General features: G+C 26.8%; 1 protein-coding gene across 1 annotated transcript; it reads right to left on the bottom strand.

Moving 5' to 3' along the window:
• Window positions 1-2,032: 2,032 nt before the first annotated feature.
• Window positions 2,033-10,295, bottom strand: LOC129964225 (ran-specific GTPase-activating protein-like). Its single transcript, XM_056078947.1, has 6 exons — window positions 10,173-10,295; window positions 8,119-8,222; window positions 7,048-7,205; window positions 6,296-6,424; window positions 5,952-6,029; window positions 2,033-3,425 (listed from the first exon to the last, which is right to left on the bottom strand). Exons 1-6 carry the CDS (start codon window positions 10,185-10,187, stop codon window positions 3,235-3,237), a joined length of 675 nt encoding a protein of 224 aa, XP_055934922.1. The 5' UTR covers window positions 10,188-10,295; the 3' UTR covers window positions 2,033-3,234.
• Window positions 10,296-14,038: the final 3,743 nt, after the last annotated feature.

Below are 14,038 nucleotides of genomic sequence, written 5' to 3' on the forward strand. Positions count from 1 at the left end.
AAGTACTAAATTTTTATTTGATTTTACCCATTTATAATGTTTTTTTGGCCTTTCAAATTGCAGTTGCAAATCATATGTATTACAGGCATGGAACAAAGAAAATTGAACTTCAGAAAATAATGAATAATGCCAAATATAAACACCAAGAAGTAAAATAAGTACGATTATTGAATAATAAAAAGAATAAGTCTACACAAAATGTGCTCTAGATATTAAAGATATTGAAGAAGTACAACATAAAAGAAAATTAATCGATCTCAAGAATAAAATTCTATTCTGAAAAAATGTGTCATGTCTGACATTATTAATTTTTCTTTTATTAATAAGATGAAAAATTTCTATTTATCCTACATATTTTTGTCATGCATATATTGTGCTATTTTTGCATGTATATAAAATGGTGGAAACGAGCATAATTCAAGTAGGTGATATATTTAATTAATAAGTATATTTACCATACATTTAAAAATAATAAAAGATATTTTTAAACTTATTTTACTTGAATTTCATAAAATTAACAAAATACTGAATATTTTTAATCAGTGTTTCTGATACAAAAATTAACTAATGATATTGCATTTTAATGCATAGTTTAAAACTCTTAAATATCAATATAATTTAGAACTGTTCAAATTATTTTGATATTCTACACCAAATGCATGGTTTTGAAGTTGTCGCATGTAATACAAAAATTTTAGTGAAACTGGAAATAACTGCTTATAAAGCTTATTCACATTAAAATATGATTCGCTAGGCTGTAGTACAGAGAACTGAATATACATTAGGAATCTTTCTCAGACCCAACAGGGTACAAATGGCTAAATTTCATTTTCTACTTCTTTTATAATTGAATAATTCCATTCACAAGACAATAAACATGCAGATTACCAGATATATCAACATTGTGAAACATCTACAATTCTAGAAATAACTTTAACCTAAATTTTATTTATCCAGCTTGCTATTTATTCATATGTGCATGGTCTGAATTGACTATTGGCAGATTTCATTGAAATTCCCAATATTGATATAAAAATCATATAACAAATTTCATCTAACTTTCATTAAATTTCTGTAGTCATGGACAGATATAAGTAAAAATTGTATTTTCAGATACGATTCCTAAAATTAGAAGATTTATTAAAATCACAAAGAGATATTTTTTTTTTTTTACCATTATACTTTTCATTTCAAAAAGAAAAAAAAAAAAAAAAACATGGTGAAAAATGATTATCAAATGAATCACAAAATTCACTACACTCCCAATATTATCCCAATGATTTATGAAATTAAAGGAAAATTTTCTTGCAAGAATGCACCCTGAAGAGATACATTAGAAGGTTTAGATAGAAATCTATCAGCAAATCGCTGTAGCCGAAATATATTAAAATTTGGATGCAATGAATGGATTTGTTGACAATTAAAGTAGAGTCATTTTCTGAATAGTTAATATAGAGTGTGTGCCTATGCCTTAAGGGATGCAACATAACCAACTATTTTCTATTTAATATTTTGAACAACAGAGAATATTTCATTTACTTCTAATTGCTAATTCCAATTATTGAGTGTCATATCACTGAGAATCAAACTGTAAGGCATAAGATTTCTTCTAATATACATAAAATAGTTAACTTCTTCAAGGATATTATCTGATACAAACACACACATTTTTTAAATTGAGTTTTATTTTAAATTCAGCATAAGTTAAGAAATTACTGATAAGAAATTTAAAATAAATTGAATATTTCCAGTTTTACAAAATTATTGAAAATATAAAAAGTATTACAATAAAACTGAGTTACATTCTTATTTTTGAAAAACTATCCCTGAAGAGGTTAATATAAGAATTTTCATAATTAAATGTGTGCAATAAAAGTATGACATGCGAATATCTGCCCCCAAATTTTTATTTTTTTTGTTCATAGACTAGATCGCATTCAAAATTATCTATGAATCAATATGCATTATTAAGAAGTAGTAGCCAACCATATTCACATTGATTAAATTGTAATAAATAAATAAATGGCAAAAATGAAATCTGAAATATTTATTTTGAAACATTTACAAACAAAATGTATAAACAAGCATGAGATTAAATACATGTGCAAGAAACTGCTGGCCTCAAAAATCATATATTAAAATGCCAGTATATTTTAGAAGGTACAACTTCATATTTCCAAAATTTAACCACAAACTGTTTTATACAAAAAAAATGAAAGATATATTATGATTACATCAATTGTAAATATTCTAAACAAACCTGAAAATTATATGCAATTAAAAGTCTTTGGTCCCTTTCTCAATGTAAATTTTCTAAAAATTTCATGTATACCTTCAAAACAGGCAGAAAAAGGTCCAAAAGTGAGCAAAAATATGATATTTAGAAGCTATTGTGCTATTTGAATTGAATGAAATTTTTTTTTTTCTAAATCTGATCAATTTAAAATGCACTATAATATATAATTTGATCAAATTAAAGGGATGGTTATAACATATAAAACAGTACAAAAACAACTATTATGTTAAATATAGCATCTAATAATACATAGTATGATCTACTGATCGCTAGTGTGAAGATGAAAGTATACTTTATTTCAAAGACTCACTCAATAGCAAAATCTAGTGAAAAATATCTTCAACACAAATGAAGCTGCATAAATTATTAAAATATATCAGAACTTCTATACTATTTTGCTGCACTGAAGAATCTATTTCTTTTTTTAAAAAGCATTTATTCCCATTAATAAACTATTTAATCAATTAACAAAAAATGATTAAAAAACTTATGATAGTAAGAGATAACCTAAAAATAAAGTTTCTATAAATGCTTAAAAAATATGAAAACACTGTTATGCATTTCAAATATTTCCGTATATACAAATTTCCTCAAAATCTGGGCTTATATTTGAACAAAGGTAATCAGATTAAGTAATTTCTTTCCAATATCCATTTCATTCTTTGAATTTAAAACTAGGTGAGTAGTTCCAAATATTTATATTAAAATGCTTATATAACCTATCTTGACCATGGCACAGTTTTTGAAATATATAGAAAAGTTATACAAAAATAGTTTCACATTGATGATGCTCAAGGCTGTAAAGTTTCAACCAATACAAAATTATATAGAATTTTCCAGCTATGCTTACAACATGGGATATGCATTGATATAAAATTAAAATTTCTGTTCAGCAAAAACAAATACATAAATGAGATGTTTCCATTTCTGGAAAATGTCTATTTTTCATCCTCCTTACTCTCTTCTTTACTAGGTGAAGTTGAAGTTTGATTTTCTTCCTTCACAGTCAGATTTGAAAGTTTATCAGTCACTTCATCACTTGTCTTTGAAGGTGTTTCTTTAACAGGAGTAGTGTTAGCATCAGAATCATCTTCAGAACTAGAACTCTCATCCTCTGATTCATTTTCTTCTGTTAAGGAAACAATAATTACCAAACAATTTTTTTAAACATCAACAGAAAGAGATCAAATTTGCTTCATAAATTCCATCATCACATAATGGTGAATGCAAATAAATTATTTTTACCAAAGGAATCAAATCATTGTAAAATAGATTAATCTATTTAATGGCCATCAGATGCTAGACCATTTTAGCTTTTCCAATAGAACTTGGAGTATAAATGTATGTAAAATCAATGAAAATTATTCATTTATTGCAAGAAGTATCAACATAATAAGAATGAAAGTACACAAAAATTTAATTCTGTTTTCCCATGCAGATTCTATGATAAATACAAGAACATTATATTTCAATTAATATGCAACATTATATTCAATTATTATTTGATGCATTGTGTGTATTAAGGAATTCAATCTCATCATGGAAGATAGTTACATAAGAAATCAATAATCAGAAGTAATGATTATCAATAAGGACATTTCATCTTATTTTATACCATGTAAAATATTAATATGTTTCAGTAATGCACTAAAAATAACTAGCACTGCTATTAGCGAATTCAATGATAATTTAGATGAGATACAGAGCTGGAATATGAATATAGCATTGATGTAAATATCAATAATTGAAGATAATTATTCTGCTATACAGATAATATAACAAGCATATTTCAATAAGAATCATAATAAATTGTGAGCGATGGTGCTCTGCAGAACAGACTATTTGATTTAAATCTACCAAACGTTACATATATATATACTTTGAAAGGCTGAAATGTGCAACTCAGAGTGATTTTTGTAAATATTAACTACAAATTAAGTGAATTTTGACATCTTTCTGCGATAACTTCCAAAAATATTGCACAAAAATAAATTTCACTGCTTCAATTTTTTTTAAAAGTCTTTTTAATGATATACTGATTAAATAGTTCCCCAAATCTTAGCAATTTTATATATGTTTTTTTCCCCCGCCTAATTTTTATCCATGGAATGAATTTTTTTTAAAATTCCACTTATTATTACAAATAATACTAAATGTGAAAAATTAATTTAAACATAATAACCCTAATACTAAATAGCAAATGCTTTCTTATTACAATTAAAATGAAAAAATTACAAAAAATAATAAATTTAAGATTGAAATATCAATTACTAGAGTATTATTAATTATAATTGTAATAATAATAATTATTAATAATGTTAACACTTGGTTTAAAATGCTGCATTAAAGTGAAGTAAAGAGTTTTAAAAGCTTCTTTTGCAAAATTTTGATGTTTGCAATTTCTTCCTCAATTTTTTAAAATTCTATTTTTGAGCTGCCTCGAGTTTACTTATTTTGCTTTACTCCTTTCATTTCTTCTCTTTACATTCTTCATACTTGGTCCATGAAATCCTTGCATTTAAAATCAATTGTTCTGACACTTTAAGATTGCTTAGTCCACTATTTGCTTGAGTGCTGTTAAAACATTTCTTGAAATGAGCGTTTTTCTTTCAAATGCTCATGTAGACCATCTTTATAGAAAAAAATCCTTTTTGCAACATTACTGCTGCCATGAAAAAGTATTAATGTCTTTAATAATGATATGGTATCATGAAAAGGTTGCAAATTAAAAACAGGTCAAATAAAAATTTATTCACCCTCTTTGTTCTTTGAAAAATGAAAATAGATCTTTTTGAAAATTTCATTAGGATTGTTGAAAATTTATCAGCTTATCACTCTTATCCATATAAAATTTCAAAAAGTTGCCATACCCTTGAAAGAAAGAAAGATTGTTGCTGTTGCAACAATCATTTTGGCAACATTGTTTCGGATATAGAAAAATGTTAGAGCAAAATCGCTGATTATATGCATGTGTGACTACTCATTCACAATTTCTTCCGATTTTTAGATATTTTAAAGAATTTTCCTAACATTTCCGTATTGATAAAATTAACTCACTTTTTTTCTTCTTCTGATATCCTATGCTTGTTATCACCCAAATATCATGAGACTGGCGCCCATTAGAAAGTTTCATGTACACAATAAACAGAATTTAATTTAGACAATTAAAATAACAGCCTCAATATTATCAATATTTCAGAACCATAAGTATGAACAATTTATCTGAAATGAAATATAGTGAATACTTTCAGAACTAGCTGAATGCCTGAGGTAACTAGTTCAACAATAATACATAATAAGAGTTATGAACATTGGAGGCATCTAAACGAAATCAATTGACATTTTAAATGGTGAATGTAGGAAAAGACAATATATTGCACCAAAAGCTTTAATAAAATTTTTAAAAAGTATAAGTCATCAATACAATACAATTTGAAAGAAACAAAATACTGAACATAACATTTAGATTTCATCATGGAAGTAAAAATACTTATTAATTACAATTTTTTTATATCAAAACAGAATTATTTCTATTAGTGAATGGAAAAGTTAATATTCAGTATTTTAAAGATTATTTTGCATAATAATTGATGACATTAAAATAATTTTATAAAATTATTAAAATTAATTTTCTGTATTATGAGTTATAGCATACCAGCTTCTTCTTGTTTCTTTAAAAATCTGGATGCAATGTTTTTGGCTTCATTAAATGCCTCTTTAAACTTTTGTGCATCTGAAAAAAATATATATATATCAATTATATTAATCATGTGTTTTAGAAAATTAAATTATTGATGTAAGATATAGCATTTGAATATAGATTGGCACATTCAAGAATCCATTTTAAGTCTTATTGTAATGATTAAATCAATACAATAACATGAAATATTCTATTAGAACCACTAAATCTTAATATAAGGTTTTTACTATTTAACAATGAATTTACAAATATGTCATTACTTTTTAAATTTTAATCAGGCATGACAGTTTAACTCTTACTTTCTGCATTGGCAAATTTAATAGCTAGTAATTCTGGTTTTGGTTCTTCATCAGCAAAGTCTGCTAGTGTATTCCATACCCAAGCTCTATCACTGCTGCTGTTTGGTTTCAACTCCATATAAGGTTGAACTGCAATAACATAATAAATGAATTAGAAAATCACATATGTTAACCTCTATTTTTCAAATATTACATGCTATAAATCTATTTAATAAACTTCTCATTAAGAAATGCTTTCCATTAAGATTGGACAAGTGTTATTAAACATAACAAAATACTAGAAAATTTAGATATCTGAGGCAATTTTTATGTTTGGCAAGAACTGTATAATGACAAAAAGTTTAATATACCCTATCAAATAAATTTGGAATTCTTTCAATGTTTTGAGGTATTTAATCGTTTTTGTAGCTTTCCATTCAATAAAAGAAAAATTAAATATTATTGGATTTATTAAAACTTATTTGTATCATCCAACTTAAAAATCCCTTTTTTTCCCTCAGTCAAAAGTTTACAATAGTTATATTTATGAATAAACTTAAAAGGGAAATATAAAGTTCTCCAGATCATCATGTTCTAACAAAAAAGAAATTTAAAAAAAATTCTAAAAATTAACACCTTTGTGAATAAATTTTACTGACCCAAGCTGCAATAGCCAAAGTTTATTTCACCTATTCATTATTTTAAATTCCCTTTTCAAAAATAATCAGAATGTCCACTTCTACAATAAATAAATCTAAAGGAACAGAACTCACTGTAATGATTGGCACATATCTTTAATGTCTTGTCCCTTCTCATCAAAATGCGAACATGTTCTTCTGTTTTGTGTTTCAAGATTTTTACTTCTCCAGTTCCTCTTTCTTTCCATTCTGGTGGATCTCCAGTACTATCATATCTGTATAGTTTAGCTCTCCTGCAAGAGAATATTGAACATCATTTAATACCTGGAAGCAAACATTGTATGTCACTTTACAGAAAAATATTATGAAAACCATTATCACGGCACTTAAACAATGTAATAATACATTTTTTTAAAAATTGTATGCAATATGTTTTGGCAAGTATGAATAAATGTTATTAATTAATGGTGAAGGACATCTTTATTTTCCCCCTTTTAATTTCAACACTTTGGCATCTTTTAATATAAATAGTGTAAATAGACACTTGTTTCCTTCTCATAAACAAGAAGCATGCTCATAGGGTTGCTACACCAATTTGGTTTTGGTGTTGCATTTGGCAAGTTTTGGCTCTTCCACTGTTAATCAATATGTACAGAATAAATTTTTCAATAGAAATGTTGATAGTATTTTTATATGATTCATGATATAATATCAATCACATTTCTTGATTATTTTGTATTCATTAGCAAATGAATATAAGCTGCCAAAGAGAAGGTATAAATTATCTAATAATATAAAATTTCTTATTTATTACACATATAAAGATGATATCTCTTAATTTTTATATAGAAAGCAATAAACACTGGACTACTCTACACAATTAATTTGAAAAATACACAATATCGCATATAGTAACATATGTTCAAAATAAGTCAAAGATTTTATTCAAAAATATGTAATCATTTGTATAATTCTAAAAACAGAAATGAAAAAAGTATATTCTAATTAATATAAATAGTATATAAAATATAATAGGAGAAAATTCTGACTCCACATATAAATTGAGAAATCAAATAACATAAAATTAACAAACATTTCAACTTCACCATATAATAGATTAAGAGGAGAATCAATTTGCATTCCAAAGTAATTATAGAGAAATTCAGCATCATGATATATTAGAAAGGTCTGCTTAAATTAACTTACATCTGAAAAAGAGTATCTTCATTTTCTTCTAAAGTTTTAATATCCACCAAAGGTAGTGACACAACTGGTTCAAAATGTATATCTGGGCTGGATGGAACATCACCCTAGAAATCAAAAGATTTAGTTTAAAATGCTTTCAAATCATAAGAAAAATCTCAAAGCCTTTACAAAAAGAAACTGCAAAATAATAAAAGTTAGAGATATCTGTCAATTAAAATTATGCTTACTTGTTTAATATTTAACACAAGATATTTATTCCATTTCCATCTAGAATTCCAACTATTGAAATGACCAGATGATGAACTCTTATATTTGCATTCTGAAATTTTGTCTTCTGAAGTTTAACACTATAGCCACTCTATGGCACATTGAATGTTGAATGCATTTCCAGACAACTAGTCTTTAACAATTGAGCATAAAAATGTAATAAATAATAAATGTCTAGTTTCTTTTAGACAATCAAAAATTTTAGTCTTATAAGAAGGATTTTAATTTTTATAAATTCATCAGTTGTTACATTATAAAGAAATTTTTAAATTTCCCAACACTTTTAAAACATCAAAATTTGGAGAAATGCTGATGTATTAATGCATATGCTTCCATCATTGCTGTATATTAATATGAAAATTTTTTTTTCAGTATTTTCTATAACCAAGAGGATAAAGACTTCCCATGACTCATGCAAAAGCCATAAATAATTTTTCTCTTTCATGAAAACACAAAAATTGCATTTAATAGGAAAAAAACTCGGTAGATAGAAATGCAGTAAACAAAATATTAAAAAAAAAAAAAAAAAAAAAGTTTCTAAAATATATATTTTGAGGATCCATTAATATAATGAAGACCAATAACTGCCTGTATTTCAGTTGTATTTGAAAAAGAAGTACCTCTTTCTCATCCAAAAATTACCAGCAGTCTTCTGAATATAAGTATTGACGAACTTGACAATAATTGATTTATTCTTTCATCTATTAACATTTTTCAAGAACCCTCAGGCAGCCTGATAAAATTTCAGTTTTCACGCAATGTAACTTTATGATATTGTGAATTAAAATTCTCAAATCTTCCCTTGGTTCTTATTCACACAAGTAATTAATTCATTCTTCCCCACTGTTAAATATGTCTTAAAATTCCATCTATCATTTTAATAATTACCAGCTTTATAAATATTCATTTTAGAAAGAATTTTTCAAATAAAATAAGCTAAGCTACATGTAAGTCTATCAACTTATATAATTTAATATCAATAAACCAAGCTGATTAACAATTTTTAAAAAAAATGATATAATTAGATAAAGTTATGCATCTAATTCCCAAACAGTTAAATGGATAACATCTATTAACATGATTCTATTTACACAACAATTTAGATGATATTTTTTATTGCCAAATATTATGCATTGCATATTATTAATATTGTCCAAATATTAAATGTCATTGTAGCCATCACCTTAAACAAATTGTATTTAAATAGAATTAAAACTGAGATAAACAAAATAAAATTCGCTGAAATTTATAGTTACGATGATTATGTATATGACAGAACAACTAAAATACAACAAATTTATGTGTACTCTTGATTAGCTTCACATAGATTTGTAATATTAAAAAACATAGCCGGTAAATACATTGCATCGAAGAGTACCTGAAAAATACAATCAACTTCGTGTAAGCTTTTAACCGAATAAATCTTTTAGCCAATCCGTCAAATAATCTATTTCAAATCAACAATTTCATATATAATGAAAAGTTCTTAGAATTTGGAATTATTTGCTAAACGGCTTAAATTCTAATAGTAATCAATTTTAAAGTGTTACAGAAAATTAATCAACGAAACCAAAATGACAAATTATTCAGAATGTCAATACAATGCACTTAAAGAATAGAAATAAAAATAAGCAAACTAAAAATTTGAGTGAGATTTCATGTTCCAGTTATACCGGCAACTTTTGTTTACATTTAAAAAAAAACCGGCATCAACAATCAAAAGCATCATTAAATAATAAATTGTATAAATATAGAGAAAATTTCAGTTCATTTATGAATAACAGTACCTGTTCTTCCGACATTTTTAAAAACAGATTAAGAAAGATTGAAATTTATTTCCAATATTGTCCAGTTTCCTCAAATCTCCGCAATTTTACAATATAAACACAACAATCGCGCCTGAATTGCTGTTGCCATTTCATAAGTGAAAAATCTGCCTAATTAATTTTATTGCTCACATCGTCAAGTGAGAAATGAATATGAGCTTATTATTGTAATTCTTTTTTTTTTTTTTCAATCTAACAACGGCTGGAGAGAAAATGCCTATATGGGCTTAAAAAAGAAACTTTTTCCATAATTCTTTATGCAGTTTCAATTTCTTGTATCAGAAGCATACAAGGAGAAAATATTGCAATTGTCAAAAAATTCCAACTCGAGCATCTCTATGGTTCAATCCAATCCGATTCAATTCTATCCGTAAAGTGGAGACAGTTTGAATTAAAGGATAGTAAAAACAGAAATTGAGCAAATATGTATGCATGCCCCAGGGAAGTTAAAAATGTACTGCCTTTCCACTGAGGTATCGCTAATGCTATGCCCTATTTTCCACTTCCTATGAATTAGGCTGTCCAAATTTTCAGATTTCCATCAAATCTTGAACCAAGTTCATTCATAGGAAATCTATGTGTCTATCTATTCGAACACAAATGAATTCGATAACTTCAAAGCCTAAAGAGCTAAATGGGTAACATTTAGTACATGAATTTAGCATAAAATGTGTATTTATATCAAATTTGGAATTAAATCCACCAAAGGAATGACGTCTATCGGTCTATACTTTAGCATGCATATAAACGTTATAATCAAAAATGTAGTTATTTAAATAAGTGAAGTCATATCACTGACTCTCCGACCTGCCCGAAGGCACACGGATAAAGAATACTGAATAACCGAAGCGCAGCAACATTGGCGGGAACTGTGATTGAGTCCTAAGGGCCATAACCGGTCACGGTACAACCCTTCTCGAAGGAAGTACGTCCCGTCAACGATGGAAGGAGCCAGATCTTCCACTTATTTATGCACCTATTAGGGTGGCGAGATCCAACCATCATACGGGAAACATCTCATCCTCGTTTCGAGGTGCTCCCCCGGGAGGGGTACTTAAGTAAGTGAAAGTTGGTTTACAGTTTTAGCATTTTTCAAGTTTTGAATCAAATCTGTCAGTTTGTGGTTCCGCAAAGTTCGGCAGTTTGTGTGCGCAAAGCCGACAACTTAGACATACAATGGTTTAAATAAGGGAAATTTAACATGTGAACTGATTACAATTGTAGCTGTATGTCAAATTTTGCTTTCAATCAATCGAAATGCATGTTCGTTTTTTTTTTTTAAATTAAATTCTCATGTGCAGACTGAAATAAAAAAAAATCAATACACGTGGTCGTCATGACTTTATCAGGACCCACAATTTTAAGCGTAAGGGGGTAGGGAATAATTGAGTCAAATCGTATTCAGAGTATGAGTCAAGTTGTATTGGGAGTCAAACACATGAACCAACATGTGATATATACGAGGGCGGGATTCTACAACAAGTTCGCATAGGACATAGAAAATTCTGGAGCTGGCCTTGAACGGATTTTTAGCTAATGAATAGTGACAGCCACTCTTTTATACTTATTTCATTATCTCCTAGTTTACCTCGAATTTCACTCGAGATGGCAGCTTTTGCTGCAGAAGTTCCCAATTAGTACACGAAAAACACTTTTACTTTTACATGAATATTTTTCCCTCTGAGATGCATTTTATAACTGATTTACATTCAAATAAATCCTCTTGCAAATAGTCATCGAATATTTGCGTTCAAAACTGACGGTTTAGTTTCAATAGCATCCTGTTTTAAAGTAACATTAAGGCTATTTTGCGACGGACCTCATAATTTTGTACCGCGGTCAGATGACGAAGACAACACCTGAGCTGCCCCCCCCCTCAGCCGCCGCGCCTTAAACACACAAGTTAAAAACTGACGGATAACATCAGGCTGAAATATTTGCAGGGCAGGTTGATTAAATTCGATTAAATGAGTTAATAAATTTTTTTTTTTCTCACAGAATCGATTTTTTGTCCTAAAATTAGTAATCTAAAATTTTTAGTTCTAATGAAATTGTTGAGGATTAAAGTCTTTTGAGAAAAGGGGTTCTTATGTCAAAGGAGCAATATAAATTTTCGAAATTATATTACTTATTTAACATGAAACTAAGAACAAAATTTAACCCCATCATCCCAGAGTTAATGTACCTTTCTGAAAAATTTCCCACTCACTAAAATAACATAATCTTAACATATAAATGGCAAAAAAAAAAAAAAAAAAATCATAAATAAAATAATTATATTTTTTAGATAATTGTACATATTACCATGGGGAAAAAATGAATTGTAATTTAACAAAATTTTTACATCTGAGCAAAGCCACGATGCTAGAATTTTCATAATAAAAATATTGTAAACATGCCTAAAGTAGTTTTTGAAATATTAAAAAAAATAATGAAAAATTGTTAGTCAACTCATAACATTTAAGTTTTTTTTATATATTATCTTTTTTCTGCATTTATTGATTTACTTTTTTTTGAAACTTGAGATTTTAACGACCATAGTAAAATCATGTCAAGATAGCATTTATTTTCAGATCAGATGATTTTAATACAAAAAGAATTTTCTTTACTTTTCAATTAAAAATGATAAACAGTGCCCTCTTTATAATTGAAAGTTTAAGATATTTTGCAAACTTTTGTTTCACATATTGTAAAGTAATTTTTCAAATATAGAAAGAAAGAATGCTAATTTATGTATACTTAAATACTAATATTGTTTAGTATTTAATACTTTTCTATTCATTAAATATGGCTTATATTTTTCAAAATATTCAAATTAAAATGGCGCAATCAAAAGAAATGTTTAATCAGCAAATTCAACAATGGTGAACTAATTATTAAATGAATTACAGCAAATAAGTTTTATCCTATATCAATGAAAAACAAAATTTCAATTCACCACATTTTTATTAGTTTGCGGTAAGATAATTAGAATATAAATATTGTGCTCATCAGAGCCATTAAGTATCAACTGACTGATAGATGTTTTTCCAAATTTCTCTCTCTAAATCTGAATGTAAATTTCTTTTCTTTCTAAGATATTCCTTTTTAAGTCTATTGAAGCTTATCAGTTAGAATTTCATACATAAAAGAGTTTCTTCATATATTTCATTACATTAAAAGCAACAATGGCAAAAATTAATATATATATATATATATATATATATATATATATATATATATATATATATATATATATATATATATATATATATATATATTATGAGAACTAATATTAAACACTTTTGCACAGTTTCTAATTGCTGCTCTAGTTGCATAAACAAGATCAGGAGAGTTAAGCTGAACATAAATTGAATAAGAGATAATTTATTACTAAACAGTAAATGTCGCTTGGATGGAAAAAGAAAGATAGAAAATATATTTAATTTAAATACCTTAGTATTGGAATTAAAGTATCAAGTAGAAAACTGATAAGATGGTTAGCTAAAGACTGTAATGCAAAATCTACACACAGAACACTATGTTGTGATGATTATATTAAAAACAATTATTGAAATAACATATGATTAAATTTATTGTTAAATAGTTTCTCCAGTAACACAATATTGTAAAAACATACATCTCACAAAGAGGACAATATATATACCTTTTTTACAAATAAACATTCAGACTAACAGAGATATTTACATCATGAAACACATGTAATAGAATCAGAAAAAAGCTTTTATACTGGGCATTGCAAATTACAAGAGAAAAATTGTCACTACTCACATTTAGTAGGGTGAAAAATTAAGCACCAATATATTGCAGAAAAATAAATTGAAACT

Source organism: Argiope bruennichi, chromosome 3, assembly GCF_947563725.1.
Source record: "Argiope bruennichi chromosome 3, qqArgBrue1.1, whole genome shotgun sequence".
In the NCBI taxonomy this organism is placed as follows: Eukaryota; Metazoa; Arthropoda; class Arachnida; order Araneae; family Araneidae; genus Argiope; species Argiope bruennichi.

What these genes read in the sequence shown, in the direction of transcription:
- LOC129964225 (XM_056078947.1), bottom strand. An exon ending in GAAGATACTCTTTTTCAGAT is followed by an intron (nt 7,206 to 8,118) that starts GTAAGTTAATTT and finishes ATTCTCTTGCAG; the next exon opens with GAGAGCTAAACTATACAGAT. An exon ending in TAAATTTGCCAATGCAGAAA is followed by an intron (nt 6,030 to 6,295) that starts GTAAGAGTTAAA and finishes TATTTTTTTCAG; the next exon opens with ATGCACAAAAGTTTAAAGAG.